General features: G+C 42.0%; 2 protein-coding genes and 1 long non-coding RNA gene across 4 annotated transcripts; 1 reads left to right on the top strand and 2 right to left on the bottom strand.

Annotated features, from left to right (window-relative positions):
• Window positions 1-3,114: 3,114 nt before the first annotated feature.
• Window positions 3,115-6,725, top strand: LOC109202806 (serine/threonine-protein kinase pim-1). Of its 2 annotated transcripts, XM_019361121.2 has the most exons (9): window positions 3,126-4,020; window positions 4,434-4,670; window positions 4,806-4,937; window positions 5,059-5,153; window positions 5,292-5,339; window positions 5,421-5,639; window positions 5,739-5,919; window positions 6,006-6,176; window positions 6,266-6,725. In XM_019361121.2, the coding sequence occupies exons 1-9, from the start codon at window positions 3,957-3,959 to the stop codon at window positions 6,355-6,357; spliced, it is 1,239 nt and encodes a 412-aa protein (XP_019216666.1). In that variant the 5' UTR covers window positions 3,126-3,956; the 3' UTR covers window positions 6,358-6,725. The 2 variants fall into 2 exon arrangements, with proteins under 2 accessions (XP_019216665.1, XP_019216666.1); XM_019361120.2 differs by having other exon boundaries at window positions 3,115-4,020; window positions 5,292-5,639.
• LOC109202807 (uncharacterized) lies at window positions 5,451-8,550 on the bottom strand. Its single transcript, XR_002062746.2, has 3 exons — window positions 8,301-8,550; window positions 7,582-7,665; window positions 5,451-5,585 (listed from the first exon to the last, which is right to left on the bottom strand). It is a non-coding gene; the product is annotated as an uncharacterized LOC109202807 (long non-coding RNA).
• A 2,546-nt stretch (window positions 8,551-11,096) lies between these two features.
• nfkbil1 (nuclear factor of kappa light polypeptide gene enhancer in B-cells inhibitor-like 1) lies at window positions 11,097-13,242 on the bottom strand. The gene is made up of 4 exons (XM_003444375.5): window positions 12,848-13,242; window positions 12,641-12,753; window positions 11,877-11,988; window positions 11,097-11,796 (listed from the first exon to the last, which is right to left on the bottom strand). Exons 1-4 carry the CDS (start codon window positions 13,119-13,121, stop codon window positions 11,207-11,209), a joined length of 1,089 nt encoding a protein of 362 aa, XP_003444423.1. The 5' UTR covers window positions 13,122-13,242; the 3' UTR covers window positions 11,097-11,206.
• Window positions 13,243-13,338: the final 96 nt, after the last annotated feature.

Raw genomic sequence — 13,338 nt, 5'->3', positions numbered from 1 at the left:
CGATTTTGATAGTCGACGTAATCGTGACTAGTCGACTAATCGTGGCAGCCCTAATGCTTGCCTTAGGCAGTATCATTAGAAGGCATAGCATACATTTTCACTGCTATGCAGATGACACCCAACTTTATTTACTGTATCCATGAAGCCAGATAACACAGACCAATTAGTTACACTGCAGGAATGTCTTAAAGACCTGGATGGCCTTTCTGCTTCTAAATTCAGATAAAACTGAGGTTATTGTACTCGGCCCTGAAAATAGTAGAAATGGGGTTTCTAGCCAGATGCTTACTCTGGATAGCAAAAACTAGTTCATGCACTTATTACTTCTAGGGTGGACTAAGGCAATTAGTTATGATCAAGATATCCTAAAAACTCCCCGAAAAGCCTTCAGTTGTTCCAAAGTGCTGTAGAGTACTGACAGGTACTCTACAAGAGAGAGCATATTTCTCTATTACTGACTTCTCCTCATCGGCTCCCTGTTAAATTCAGAATCAAATTTGAAAAACCCGCTCCTCACATACAATATCTTGAACAATCAGTCTTCATTTTATCTTAATAACACTGTATCACCCCATTAGAACACTTTGCTCTCAGACTGTGGGCTTACTTGTGGTTCCTAGAGTATTTTAAAAAAGTAGAATATGAGGTGGATTCAGGAGACAGACACCCTCTTTACTTTTAAGGATAGGCTTAAAAAATTCTGTTTTGTTAAAGAATATAGTTAGGGTTAGACCAGGTGACCCTGAATCCTCCCTTAGTTATGCTGCAATACTTCTAGGCTGTTGGGGCATCCCCATGATGCACTGAGTGCTTCTTCTTCAGTCACCTTTTTCACTCACTATTGTATGTGTTTATACACCTCTCTGCATCCAATTATTTGTTATTATTCATCTCTGTCTCTCTTCCACAGCATGTCTTTGCCCTGCTTTCCTGCAATCACACCCGACCGATGGCGGCAGACAGCAGCGCCCGGCGCCCCATTCTGGAGATTTTACTTCCCACTGTTGCCAAAGTGCTTGCTCATAGGGGGTCATTTAATTGTTGCGGTTTTTTCTGTTCTCTTTGCATTTTTGTAGGGTCTTTACCTTAGAATATGATGCACCTTAAGGCAACTATTGATGTGATTTGGTGCTATATAAATAAAACTGTTTTTTAGGTTACATTATTGGAAAATCATTTTACATTGAGAAGTTGTAGAAGGGACTGTCTGCCATCCTAGCTTGAATTCATTTTGTTCTTTTTCTGTCTAATACATGACATTAGCAGGTTGCCTGGTTGTGGTGGAAAAAAAGTGAGGAAAGCCCAATCAGCTGACTAAAGTCTCTCGCAATGGGCTGAGGGAGCACCGAAAAAAGTGCTACAGATATATGCACTTACATAGCGTATCACTAAATTATTTATAGAAATGTGTGAATGTGAGTACTCCTTGTATTGTATTTTATTTGGTGGTAATATATGTAGATATACCAACATTTAGAATAGCTTAGTACTTGCCCAGCTGTGTATGTATGGAAACACTCGTACCACTTGTGTTTAAGACATGACATATTTTTGATCATATATTTGATCGGCGTTAACTTGGAACAGTGTGAATGAATATATATTGCATGCATCTTGCAAGCACTTGACTCCCTAGTATAATTCTCAAATTTTCACTTTAAAGCAGATAACTCGTAAGCTGGTGAGGAATTTGAATCTCACTCATTTAGAAGATCATCGTATAGCCTGGAAAGCCAATTTGCTGCTCTATAAAAAAGCCCTCCGTAAAGCTAGAACATCTTATTATTGACTGATTGAAGGAAATAAGAACCAACATAGGTTTCTCTTCAGACCATCTCACAAATGCAACAATATATATGAGTACTCTTAACACCACTGATAATTATATGGACTCTTTTTCTCCAATTGATCTTTCTGAGTTAACTTCAGTATTTATTTCCTCCAAACGATCAACGTGTCTTTTAGATCCCATTCCTACAAAACTTTCTATAAAGAGGTCCTGCCATTAATTAATGCTTTAATCTTAAATATGATCAACCTATCTCTAATAATCGGCTATGTACTGCAAGCCTTCAAGCTGGCAGTAGTTAAACCTAAATAGCCATCTCTAGAGCAAGCGGCCTTAGCTAATTATATGCCAATCTCTTTCCTTTCCTTTCATATCAAAAATTCTTGAAAGAGTACTTGTCAAACAGCTAACAGATTGCCTCATGCATTAGGTGCTGTGTCCTCATGCTGCATAATCTGCCAACTACCTTGATGATGTTATCATCCACAGTGATCACATCTGGGTGGAGCATGTCAAGTGTGAGGCTGCGGTCCTTGAGACCCTGAGGCAGGCGGGGCTCACGGCCAACCTGAAGAAGTGTGCAGTTGGACGGAGGGAGGTACAGTATTTTGAGTACCACTTGGGGGGCAGTCAGATGCGTTCACAGGCGGAGAAGATGGCAGCCATTGGATCCTGCCCTGACGAGCCCGTCGGCTGATCTCACCTGAAGATCGTGCCCCAGATCTGGTCCAGTGGATGGAACGCTGGCCAGGCAGCATTTGTACAGGTAAAAAAAAGCTCTCTATAGGAAGCCGGTGTTACACACACCTAACTTTTCACTCCCTTTCATTCTGCAGACCCGACACCTCAGAGAGGGCTGCCGTTTTGTCCCAGCAGGTAAGGGGGGTCGACCACCCGAGAGCGTACATCCGCAAGAAGCTGACCCACCGAGAAACGTGGTACAGCACCATGGAGAAGGAGTGTCTGGCGATCTTGTGGGCAGTTGATTCACTACGCTATTACCTCGTGGGATGCTCATTCACCCTCTGCTCAGACCACAGGGGGTAGGTTCGGCAGGATGCGACCCCAGCCTCAGTCGGGCGGTGGGGATGTGTGGCAGGGGTCTTGCAGTGAGCTCAAGGGGCTGTGCCAGGAGATGATTGTGTTAATGAGGTCTCTGTGAATCATTGAAACATAAAAACGGCACCTAACACAAGAGATGAACAACTGTTTTCTACACATAACAGAAAATTTTACTGGGAGCTTGTGACAAAACATCATTTGTTGTCATTTTTTTTCTTGAATTTATGAAAAATGATAAAAATTAAAAAGTTCAAGAGGAAAAATACCATTTTTATACCAGCAAGGTGATTCCCAAAGAGCTATTAGATGAAAACCTGCCATATCTTGGCAAAGGTGGAATGTGTCAACTAAATTATCAGGAAAAGTGTGGGCTACGGGAAAAAGAAATACAAATGTGTACAGTAACCAACTTTCTTTCTGTTGGACAGAAAAAAATGAAAGTTAGTGGATTATAAATGTTCCTCACAATTCTGTTTGCACCAAACTATCCAATAACCCCGCCCCCCAACCCCCAGTCCATTGTTCACATCGGTTGACAATAAACTTATCGCTGTAAAGCACAAATGTAAAGTATTGTGTATGATAATGCTTGGTGTATATTTTCAGCCACACCAAAACCCTGCATAAGAATAATCAAGGGATATAAATTAAACAAACACAAAAAACACTGGGTCAATGACCCAGTACCATGACAGTTGAATGTACAATAATAAAGACTTTAAATCAGATGACAATGTAGCTGACACTGTGTTTATTCGTGTGTGATCAACCAAAACTCTTCATACTGTCATCCATACATGAGGTCTTTATACAAATGATGAAAAGACAATGAAAGAAACTGTTTAATTGATATGAAATGATTGAATTATATGAAATATTATGGCTTTGTCTGCCAGATTGTTTTTCTGTAAACTACTTTGAACTACTGGCAGTCAGTGATGTCACCTAAAGGCAAGATTCTATGTTGTGTTGCCGTAGTTTCCAGAGTTTACTTATAAAGCTCACTTACAGAACTCAGTTAGAAACCTCAAGCATTTGAAGGACGCACATTTGAAGGAATATCAACTCATTACGGTGACATTTTCGATTTTAAAAGCTCTCCGAAATGACCAAGAAAATGGAAACAAGAAAAAGCACGACTCCAGCAGATAAGAAAGATTCAGATCAAGGTAAGTAAAAAAAAAAAAATCCTGGTAAAATCCCCCCAAAAACAGAATGTACAATTCTAAAAATGTCGACACTGTGTGAATCATTTTTAGAGCGTTTCAGTCCTGTGTTTGATTGAAAAGAGCATAAATACAACATGTCTAATCAAAGAAAGGTTGCAGGTGCACTTTGTCTTTTGGTGAAATAATGTAATAAGTTTATTCTTGGACTCAACAGTAAAAACAGACCAACAAGTGTCATCAAGATCTAAGACTTAGTAGACCTAGTATCGACTCGCACTAATCCGTTTTTTAATCCCAGAATAAACTTGTGATAATTTAAGCAATAGCAATTTCCTCAAATTCTTTGCCATCAAAATGCTTCCAGTCCTGATGTCGGGGACTCTTTTTCACCACTGTGTTGGTGTCGTTTATAGATTGTAAGACCAGGACTGCTAAAAGAAAGGCCAGTCCTGAAAAGAAGACCCCAATAAAAAGGAGGAGGGTCGCTGAGCAGGCTGGTCCTTCCACCAGCTCAGATGTGGTCAAAGGAGTGAAGCGCAAGGTTGTGCAAGATGGAGAGGGCACAACAAACCAAGCAAAGAAGGCTAAACTTCTCGACCATATGAGCGGTGACAAGGAGCAAGCGTCTTCCTCACTGGACACTGGTAAAGGTAGGCTAATTAGTTGAGTGAGGGGTAGATTAAGTGTGGTTTCTAGGTTTAAGATATTGGTGTTTAGTGTTTGGGAGACATTTGTGTCTATCATCCAGTGAGCTGATGTGCTTTTGGTGTTTTCCACATCTCCAGACTGTAGTTTGAACAACAAACAGGTGTGTCCGAGAAATGACAAAAGAAAGGCCGCGGGAGACGACAGAGAGTCACCCAAGAAAAAAAAAAGGAATGTGGACCAGGATAAAAAATCAGTGGCTGACCAAAAACGTAAGTAGCAAGCAGCCTGGGTTTTATATTCAGGGGAAGGGCAAAAGGAACATTTCGGCTACAGAAGAGAGTAATTTGTGTCACAGCTGTAGTAAAACAAGATTTGTGTTTGTCTGTTTAGGTGAATTCGAAGCCAGATATGTGGAGGAGCACCAGCTCGGAGAAGGAGGCTGCGGAGCAGTTTTTGCTGGCTACCGGATAGAAGATCGTTTTCCAGTAAGTGTTCAGATGATGGGAGCAAGACAGGCAGTAACGCAGATAATGTATAATATCGTAAGCTGAGACGTGTGCTGTGTTTCCACCTTTAATTATGTCATACTGAGGAAATGCTCACCAATGCTCTGTGTCTTTTAGGTTGCCATCAAACACATTCCCAGAAATAAAGTCTACTGCAAAGTGGCGGTAAGTGTCCAACACTTGAATCAGTTTTACATTCCTGGATTGAATGCGGCGTTCCTCATTATCCACTTTGTAATATTTCAGGATGAAAATGGGAAGAAGCTCTCTGTGGAAGTGGCCATTATGCTTAAACTCGCAGGTGAAGCAGAAGGGTCAGTGGGAACATCAGCACCTGTGTCCTTGCTGGAGTGGTTCAACCTTGGCAAAGAACTGATCCTGGTGCTGGAGAGACCTGTCCCTGCTGTGGACCTGCAAAAATACAAAGCAGAAAATGGAAGAACTTTACCAGAGGACAAGGCCAAGGTAGGTTGACTGGAAGAACCTTAGACTGTACAGCATTCAATCAAGGCGCAGAGCATTAGAAAAGCATTATCTTATTATTGTCTTTTTCATCTTTTCCAGGTCATTCTGAAGCAACTAGTTGATGCTGCAAAGGAGCTTGAGGATAAAAACATCTTTCATCGGGACATCAAGGGAGAAAACATTCTGATTGAGACCGGCTCAGATGTGCCTCGTGTTCGCATCATTGACTTTGGACTGAGCTGCTTTGTTAAGCAGCGATCTCTGTATCGCGTCTTCTATGGTAACATATTCTGCTCCTGCTTTTCACAGATGTAACAATTTGTGTCTTTTGTTTTAGCAGAAATTGCAATTGTGTCTGTTTGTTAGGTACTCCTCTTCACACCCCTCCCGAGTGGTACAGGAGGAGCTGCTACAGGTGTGGACCCACCACGGTGTGGCAAATGGGAGTGGTGCTGTATGAAGCGGTTCATGCACGGGACTTTGATACCGAGAGGTTCCTCAGCAAGAAACTGACCATCAAAAAGCGTCTGTCCACAAGTAAGAAAACTTCACACTTCCAGATTCACGGATGCCTTGAATAACTGGGACTATCATCTTCATCTTTTTTATCTTTTCTTTCTTTCCAGAATGCCGGAATTTCTTGGAAGCATGCTTAACTAAAGTCCCGGAGAAGCGCCCAACACTGGAGGAGCTCCAGCATCACCCCTGGCTAAGATAACACACACAAACACACAAATCACACAATTCACATCTTATCATGCAAGTGTGATACATTGTAGTAACTTGCTTTCTTTTTTCTGTTGGACAGGAATAGATAGAATGGGACAATTAAAAATAAAATCAAAATTTTGCTTTCTTGGAGTTCCTGTAACCCCCCCAGCCATCCCAGGAAAGGGGATCTCTCTTTGAATGGGCTTTCCCGAGGTTTCTTCCCATCAATCTGGCCCCCTGGGGAGTTTTTCCTCGTCTTCATAGAGAGCTTGGGCTGGGTCAGGTGCTCCCTCAAAACTGTCTTTATTTGATGACATCAAACAAAGATGTTTTACTTAAAGTAAAATTTGATAACAATAAAACTTGTTTAATTCATCTTTGCTGAGGATTCTCTTTCATTACTATTTCAAAGATTGTTTTTTTTTTTTTTTTTTCCCATGGTGCATTTTGACAAGTAAGAAAACTAAATCAGGTTAAAGTGTGCACGAAGACAGTCACACTGCAAATGCTCTGAAGACTTGTATCTGTTGCTCTAACCCCCAACCAGTTTGGACAGATTTCCTGGTTCTACCACAGTTTTTTTCCTTTTAGAAGGGAGTTTTTCCTTCCCACTGTTGCTGAGTGTTTGCTCATAGTGGGCTGTTTGATTGTAAAAGTAAAACAATAATTCAGAGGCATTCATAGCAGACTTATCACAAAGGGGATCTATACAATTTCGACACGACCAAATATAACTTCATGATGTATAAAATTTCCTGTGGATAATTACTCCTATTTGTAACTTTACACAAGAGAAAGTTTGCTGTCACACTGTTTATAACAGGTTGTGTTTTGTCCTCTGAGTTGAGCCTTTGGTTGCAGTTTATTGAAGAATTTCCTCTGAAGTAGCTGTTGATGAAAATTTAAAGTCCTGCTTATTCACAGAAATGTGCTTTAGTTAATGTTTCTGACATGTCTGCCTCAGTGGATCAATAGAAGATCTGGCACAGGAAACTAGATGATGAAAGAAGGGTAGGAGTCCAGTCAAAAGCTATGGTAGCCATACTGGTTCGGTGTCAGTGCCGTGCAGAGATGTTTAAAGGGGTGGGTGCTCAAAGTTTGAAAGGGGCACATAGAACCAGGCTGAAGAACAACAACACACATTCTTTAAGTATCTAATATTGAATTGCATCATACCATATCACTGTCATCAGGTGGGGACAACACAAAGCAAACGTAGCCTATGTGTTACCTGATGCGGTACAATGGCACTGTTGAGGGGTTGCTGCTGCTGATAGTGCCGGAGGGAAGGGCTCTGTTGATCTGGGACTGTAGACTGTAAAAAGTCCATAGGAGAGATGGTAGCTGATTAAACAAGTGTTATGAGATAATAATAAAATGCAACCAACCATAAGGCAACAAAACTGAGAAATAAATGGATGCTGGTGAGGGATCCACTGCCCTTAGCAACCTCACACTGCTCCTTTTGTCACCGTTTCCTCCTCATATCCTTACAGGGCATGTCTGGATAATGTTATATTCTATATATAATAATGTTAAATCTAATATAATCTGTTTCTTAATGTATTTTCTTTAAAACTGTGTTTTTATAATATCGTAATTATAATAATCCATAATTATGTGGATATGCATATTAGATTAAATACAGGCCCCCCAGAAAGGCAGGGAAAAGCCCTCTAACCTACTTTAAAACTAAACTAAACATTACTTTAAAACTAAAACGGTGGACAGAGCTACAGACCCATGACACCCTTACCCAGTTAGCTAGCAGCTAATGACGAGCAGTTAATAAAAGGACAGGTAATGTTTTTCGCGCTGTTACACACACAACACGCTCATTTGTTTCAGTTTGTCAGTTGTCACAAGACAGTTTACTAACGTATACATAATAGCCTAATAGTATTAGGCTAATACTGCTGTGTGCTGTAGACTACAGATTACGCTACTTACTATTACTTGCTGAGTTTTGTTGCATCAGTCTGCCTCTCCCAATTAACCTGTGTTTCTCCGACGGCTCAGACGGCAAAAAATGCGCGTGCTCGTTCCCAGTTCATAACCAGCGCGCTCTTCCGTCAAGGGCGATCATTGGTTAATGGTAGTCATGTGACTGATGCAAGCCAGATCCTTTTATTTCGCAAAACTGTGATTAATAGTTAAATGTTATTGTTGAGGGGCACAGGCAGGACTCCACGGGCACGCACACATTAAAAAAATAATAAAAATAAAAAAATAAATAAAAATTTGCCTCAGGAAAAGGGCATTTGGGGCACCCATCAGGAAAGGGGCAGGTGCTCAAGCCCCTCGCCCCGCATGTTACTGTTCAGTGTGATTAAACTTTGAATAAATTCCCAACAGTGTCATCAGCAAAGCACTTGACACACGTTGATCACACCTCCTCCATGGCTTCACAGTGGAAACCATGTATGTAGAGACCATCCGTTCACCTTTTCTGCATCGCACAAAGACACGGCAGGTGGAACCAAGGATCTCAAATTCGGACTTATCAGACCAAAGCACAGATTTCCACTGGTCTAATGTTCATTCCTTGTGCTTCTTGGCCCAAACCAATCTCTTCTGCTTGTTGCTTTTCCTTAGTAGTGGTTTCTTTGCAGCTATTTGACCATGAAGGCCTGATTCAAGGATTGTCCTCTGAACAGTTGACGTAGAGATGTGTCTGCTACTCGAACTCTGTGTGGTTAACTTTTTTCCTCTCAATAAAAGTTCAAATGAGGGTTCCTGATGGTTAGGGACAAATGGAATCGCATGGCAGGAAAAAGATGGTGTAAACAGACCAAACTTTAGTCAGGAGAACAACTGAGATGATTTCTTATGTCATCACTCAACAACCAGATTGCAGTGTCCCAAAGAGATGACGCTTTCTTCAAAAAATCTTTGATAATATAAAGCACATCGAATCCAATCTAACAAATAGATATAATTTAAAAGAAAAATAAATTAAAAAAATAATACAAAATAATAATAATAATATTCTTGCACATGAGCTTCCTCATAGTTTCCAAACCAGATGTGGAGATTAAGTTCTACCAGTCTGGGAAATAATTTTTCATTTAACTTATTGTTTGCTGGGTCGTTACTTCTTCAGACCTCTGTTTGAATTATGAGGACCTCCTTCATTTTTTCTTTTAGGTTGCAGCCTAATATTTTCATTATTTCTTTACATTTCTTTAAACTCTTGGTGCAAAAGTCTCGAGGGACTGATAATTTCTCTCTATTTTTATATATTATGAAGGTCGGTTCTTTAGACATTGCCTGCTTTTTAAATTATTTTCAGTCCTGTCCTCGAACGTTGTTTCAAGCTATAGTGTAATCCAGGTGTAATCCAGGTGAGTCCAGCAAGATGCTGCATGGGTTTGATGGGTGCAGACCTCAATGTCTGAGGTACCAGCTTGGGTAAATGTACAAAGGTTACTGTAATCCACGCCACATCCACGGGTCTGAGGCCACTTAGGGAAGTAGAGTACGGGAGCAGCAGATCAAATGTCGTGGGAGCTCTAGGGACAACAGGCAGGATCCATCCAGGGGTGCAGTCCGCTGGTCCTGTAGTTCCACGAGAAGCACGAAGATAAGCCCTGACTCTGACGAGTTTACCAACTCACCTTCCCTGTTTCCTTGGGCGCTTCTTCCATGGTGTGGCGTGAGGGTGGCGGCACAGCTGGAACAGGCATCTCAGAAAGTAATGGAGGAAGTCCATAACCTTCTCCTGTCGCCGTTTGTTTAAGAGCTAGATTGTAAGATGCTTTGATTTCTAATAGCAACTGGCGAACATATACATGGAGACCTAGGACATCTTGAGAAATTATAAAAAGGAACAGAGCTAGCATCAGCCAAGACAAGACTGGCAAAGTTGACAGACGCGATGCCGTCCATCTTACTCCATGCAAGTTTCAGTTCAGAACTTCTTCAGAGAACTGAAGAAGGCGCACACACACAGAAAATCCGGAGGAACTAGCTCCAACTGAAGAACATCTCTGTACTTGTCCTGCTAGACCTCAGTCCAACGTTTGTTACTGTTGATCATAACATTTTATTACAGTGATTAGAGCGTGCACGTTCCACAGGGTTCAGTACTCAATTCTGTTTACATATATATACATGCTTGCTAGGGCTGCCACAAACGATTATTTTGATAGTCGACTAGTCACCGATTATTTTTGCGATTAGTCGACTAATCAGATCATGCATCCATTGAACGTAAAACATACAGCTTATTGCACCAGCATGCATCTGCTCTTATATAACTATCATTATCTTACAGCTTTAAGTGTTTAAGGCATGTGCTAACTAAAAATAAAGACAAGATGATAGTTTATTGAATTGAAATTTGCAGATTGTTTCGGTGGAGTTTAATAAACGCAGCTGTCTGCTCCTTGCTATCTAAAATATAACAGGACACCGGAGTATATTCTCAAGCATCTCACACTTCTGATAATCACTCGTCTGCTTGACGTTTATTCAGCTGTGTAAAAAGCTTCAGCTGTCTTGGGAAGGCTTTCCACGAGGTTTAGGAGTGTGTTTATAGGAACTTTTGACCATTCTTCCAGAAGCGTATTTGAGTCTTTTCTTTTCTTTATGGAAAAGAAAAGACAAGCTGCTTGGCTCTGATGACCCATATGACATGTTCTCATCAGTGGGGGAGGCAGAAAGACAATAAATAAGATCCAGGAAAACTTGCTAAACATTATGTGGCCGAGAGTGTCCATGTGTGTCTATTAAGGCACTCTATCGTACAGTAAAACAATATATTAAGTTTATTCTTTGATCAAATGGGCAGAAAAACAAACCAACCAACATGTCATGACTGTGCATCAGCACATATAACGTTCATGGTGTGATTTTCAAGTCTTCAAACTCTGAGCCAGTCTGTTGAGCTCCTGTGACAGAGCGGTGACTGTATCCAGGATCTTCTGTTTGTCCTTCTCCTCCAATCGAGCTTCACATCGCTGAGCGAATTTATCGGGGTGCCACAGCGCTTGCTGCTTTCGAAGTGCTTTACGAAACGTCGGTACGTCCTTTCGGTCCACACCATGCAGCATGACCTCGATCATCTCCTGGACCGTGCCTCTCGGAGCCGGCCAGGGGATGTCATCGAAGCTCAGCTTTGTGCTGCCTGCCGAGGTGCCACCCTGAAAGGTCGCCGCGCACCTTTCATCATACTGCCGCTTCTTGCCACGCCGAGTCTCCTCCTCTTTGCGAGCTGCACGAGCCAGATATTCCTCGTGCTCCTTCTGCAGCCTTTTGTGCAGCTCCCTGCTGCTTCGCTCTTCTTCCTCTTTCTCTCGTTTACTCTTGCTTCTTTTCCACCCAGAAGATGAGGCTGCGAGTCTCTGGGCCTGGGCGTGTTTTTTATCATAGTATTCCTTCCGGATGCGATCAGCCCAGTCCCCAAAGTCTTCCTCGTCATCATCAACGGGAAGAAAGTCATCAGCTGTGAAACAAATACAGCAGCGTTATCATCAAGCAGAGAGAGAGTCAAACTCAGATTCATCGGTGACGTTTAGGATTTACCATCATATACTCCAAAGGTTTCATAGAATTCATCCTCGCATTCGTCAAACAGCTTCTCCAGGAATTCCTTTTCAGGGTCTGCTTCACGTGGATGGCTCATGTTTTCTGCAGCCTGCGATAAATGTCAGGGAAACATGTAAATATTACTGAAGATGCATGGAAATCAATCTGAGATGGATAATCCAACACATCAGAGCTGAGCTCAGTTTATTACAACCAAATTCATCGGTAATGAGGTCTGGCTGTGCTGAGTAAGAAACCCTCACACACTCACCCTGCATTTCCTCAAATCTAATCTTAGGTAATGTTATGAACCACGTAGCTTTGAGCCATTTATAATCCCGTGACTCACAAACAAATTCCATGACAACACCTCCTCTGTGGTCTTCCTCTTTTCCTCCTGCATGGCAGCTCCATACTCAACATCTTTATTCCAATATATCTACTCTCTATCCTCTGAACATGTCCAAACCATCTCAGCCATGCTTCTCTAACTTTGTCTCCAAATAGCTCAAACTGAGCTGTCCCTATGACGTACTGTTTCCTGTCGATACTGGGTACTCTCAGTAAAAGCCTTCACATCCTCTACTCTGTCAGGCTTTGGATGTTTGACCACAGGTATTTAAACTTATTCACCTTCACCACCTGTCCTCCTTGCATCTTCATATGCTACATATCTTAGCTGTCCCACCTCTGTGTCCCATGTTTAGTTTGATGGGATTTGTTTATTCCGGTTTCAGTTAATAGCTTCAGCTCACTTTTACCTCTGGATGTTTCATCCAGTTCAGCAGGTCTTGCGGTGTGACTCCGGCTCTGTTTTGGACGTTTAGGGCTTCAGGGCAGTGTTTTCTCAGAGGCACCACCAGGTCATCTAACGCTGAAAGAGCCCCCCCAAATACACAAAGTTAACAATTAGCGGCGGACAAAGCTATTTATTCAATTATTAATTTTAATCTCCAGGTCATCCTCACCCGTTTTTCCGTGTTTAAGAGCCCTGTTGGCCGCGACGTGTAGCGCCGTGTCCCCTTTGTGGTCCCTCTGGAGAACATCGGCTCCGTGTTTCAGCAGCAGCCGCAGAACAGCGTCGTCCCCCAGGCAGCAGGCCAGGTGCAGCGGGCTCCTCTGTCTCTTACCCTGGGAAAAGTTCACATCCAGATCCGTGTGTTTCCGTAGGTATGATTTCAGTTTCATCAAACTGCCGTCGTTCACGTACTTCCATACCCGCGTCTGTTTGCGGGACACCATTACTACACACAAACAAATGCGAGGCTAATTTGGATTAGCTTTTGCTAACAGGATTCGGTCCGTCTTTTTAATAGGTCCGGAGTTAGCAAGAGCAAGAAAACAGGTTCCGGGGACCGATAATGTCCTGTGTTACCACAAGATGGCAGCATTAACTACCAAAGTGAAAAATTACGTTTTGCATTGCTGCTAAGAAGGTCAGGTCCTACAACATGTTTGT

The sequence above is a fragment of the Oreochromis niloticus genome, linkage group LG7 (genome assembly GCF_001858045.2).
Source record: "Oreochromis niloticus isolate F11D_XX linkage group LG7, O_niloticus_UMD_NMBU, whole genome shotgun sequence".
Taxonomy (NCBI): domain Eukaryota; kingdom Metazoa; phylum Chordata; class Actinopteri; order Cichliformes; family Cichlidae; genus Oreochromis; species Oreochromis niloticus.
The sequence above is the reverse complement of the archived record's forward strand: the minus strand, read 5'-3'. Positions and strand labels throughout refer to the sequence as shown.

Coding starts and splice junctions, on each gene's coding strand:
- nfkbil1 (XM_003444375.5), bottom strand. CDS start 13,121: ATGGTGTCCCGCAAACAGACGCGGGTATGGAAGTACGTGAACGACGGC. Junction 11,989..12,640: donor ACTGGATGAAACATCCAGAG/GTAAAAGTGAGC, acceptor CATTTATCGCAG/GCTGCAGAAAACATGAGCCA. Junction 11,797..11,876: donor AACCTTTGGAGTATATGATG/GTAAATCCTAAA, acceptor TTTGTTTCACAG/CTGATGACTTTCTTCCCGTT.
- LOC109202806 (XM_019361120.2), top strand. CDS start 3,957: ATGACCAAGAAAATGGAAACAAGAAAAAGCACGACTCCAGCAGATAAG. Junction 5,640..5,738: donor TACCAGAGGACAAGGCCAAG/GTAGGTTGACTG, acceptor CATCTTTTCCAG/GTCATTCTGAAGCAACTAGT. Junction 6,177..6,265: donor CAAAAAGCGTCTGTCCACAA/GTAAGAAAACTT, acceptor CTTTCTTTCCAG/AATGCCGGAATTTCTTGGAA.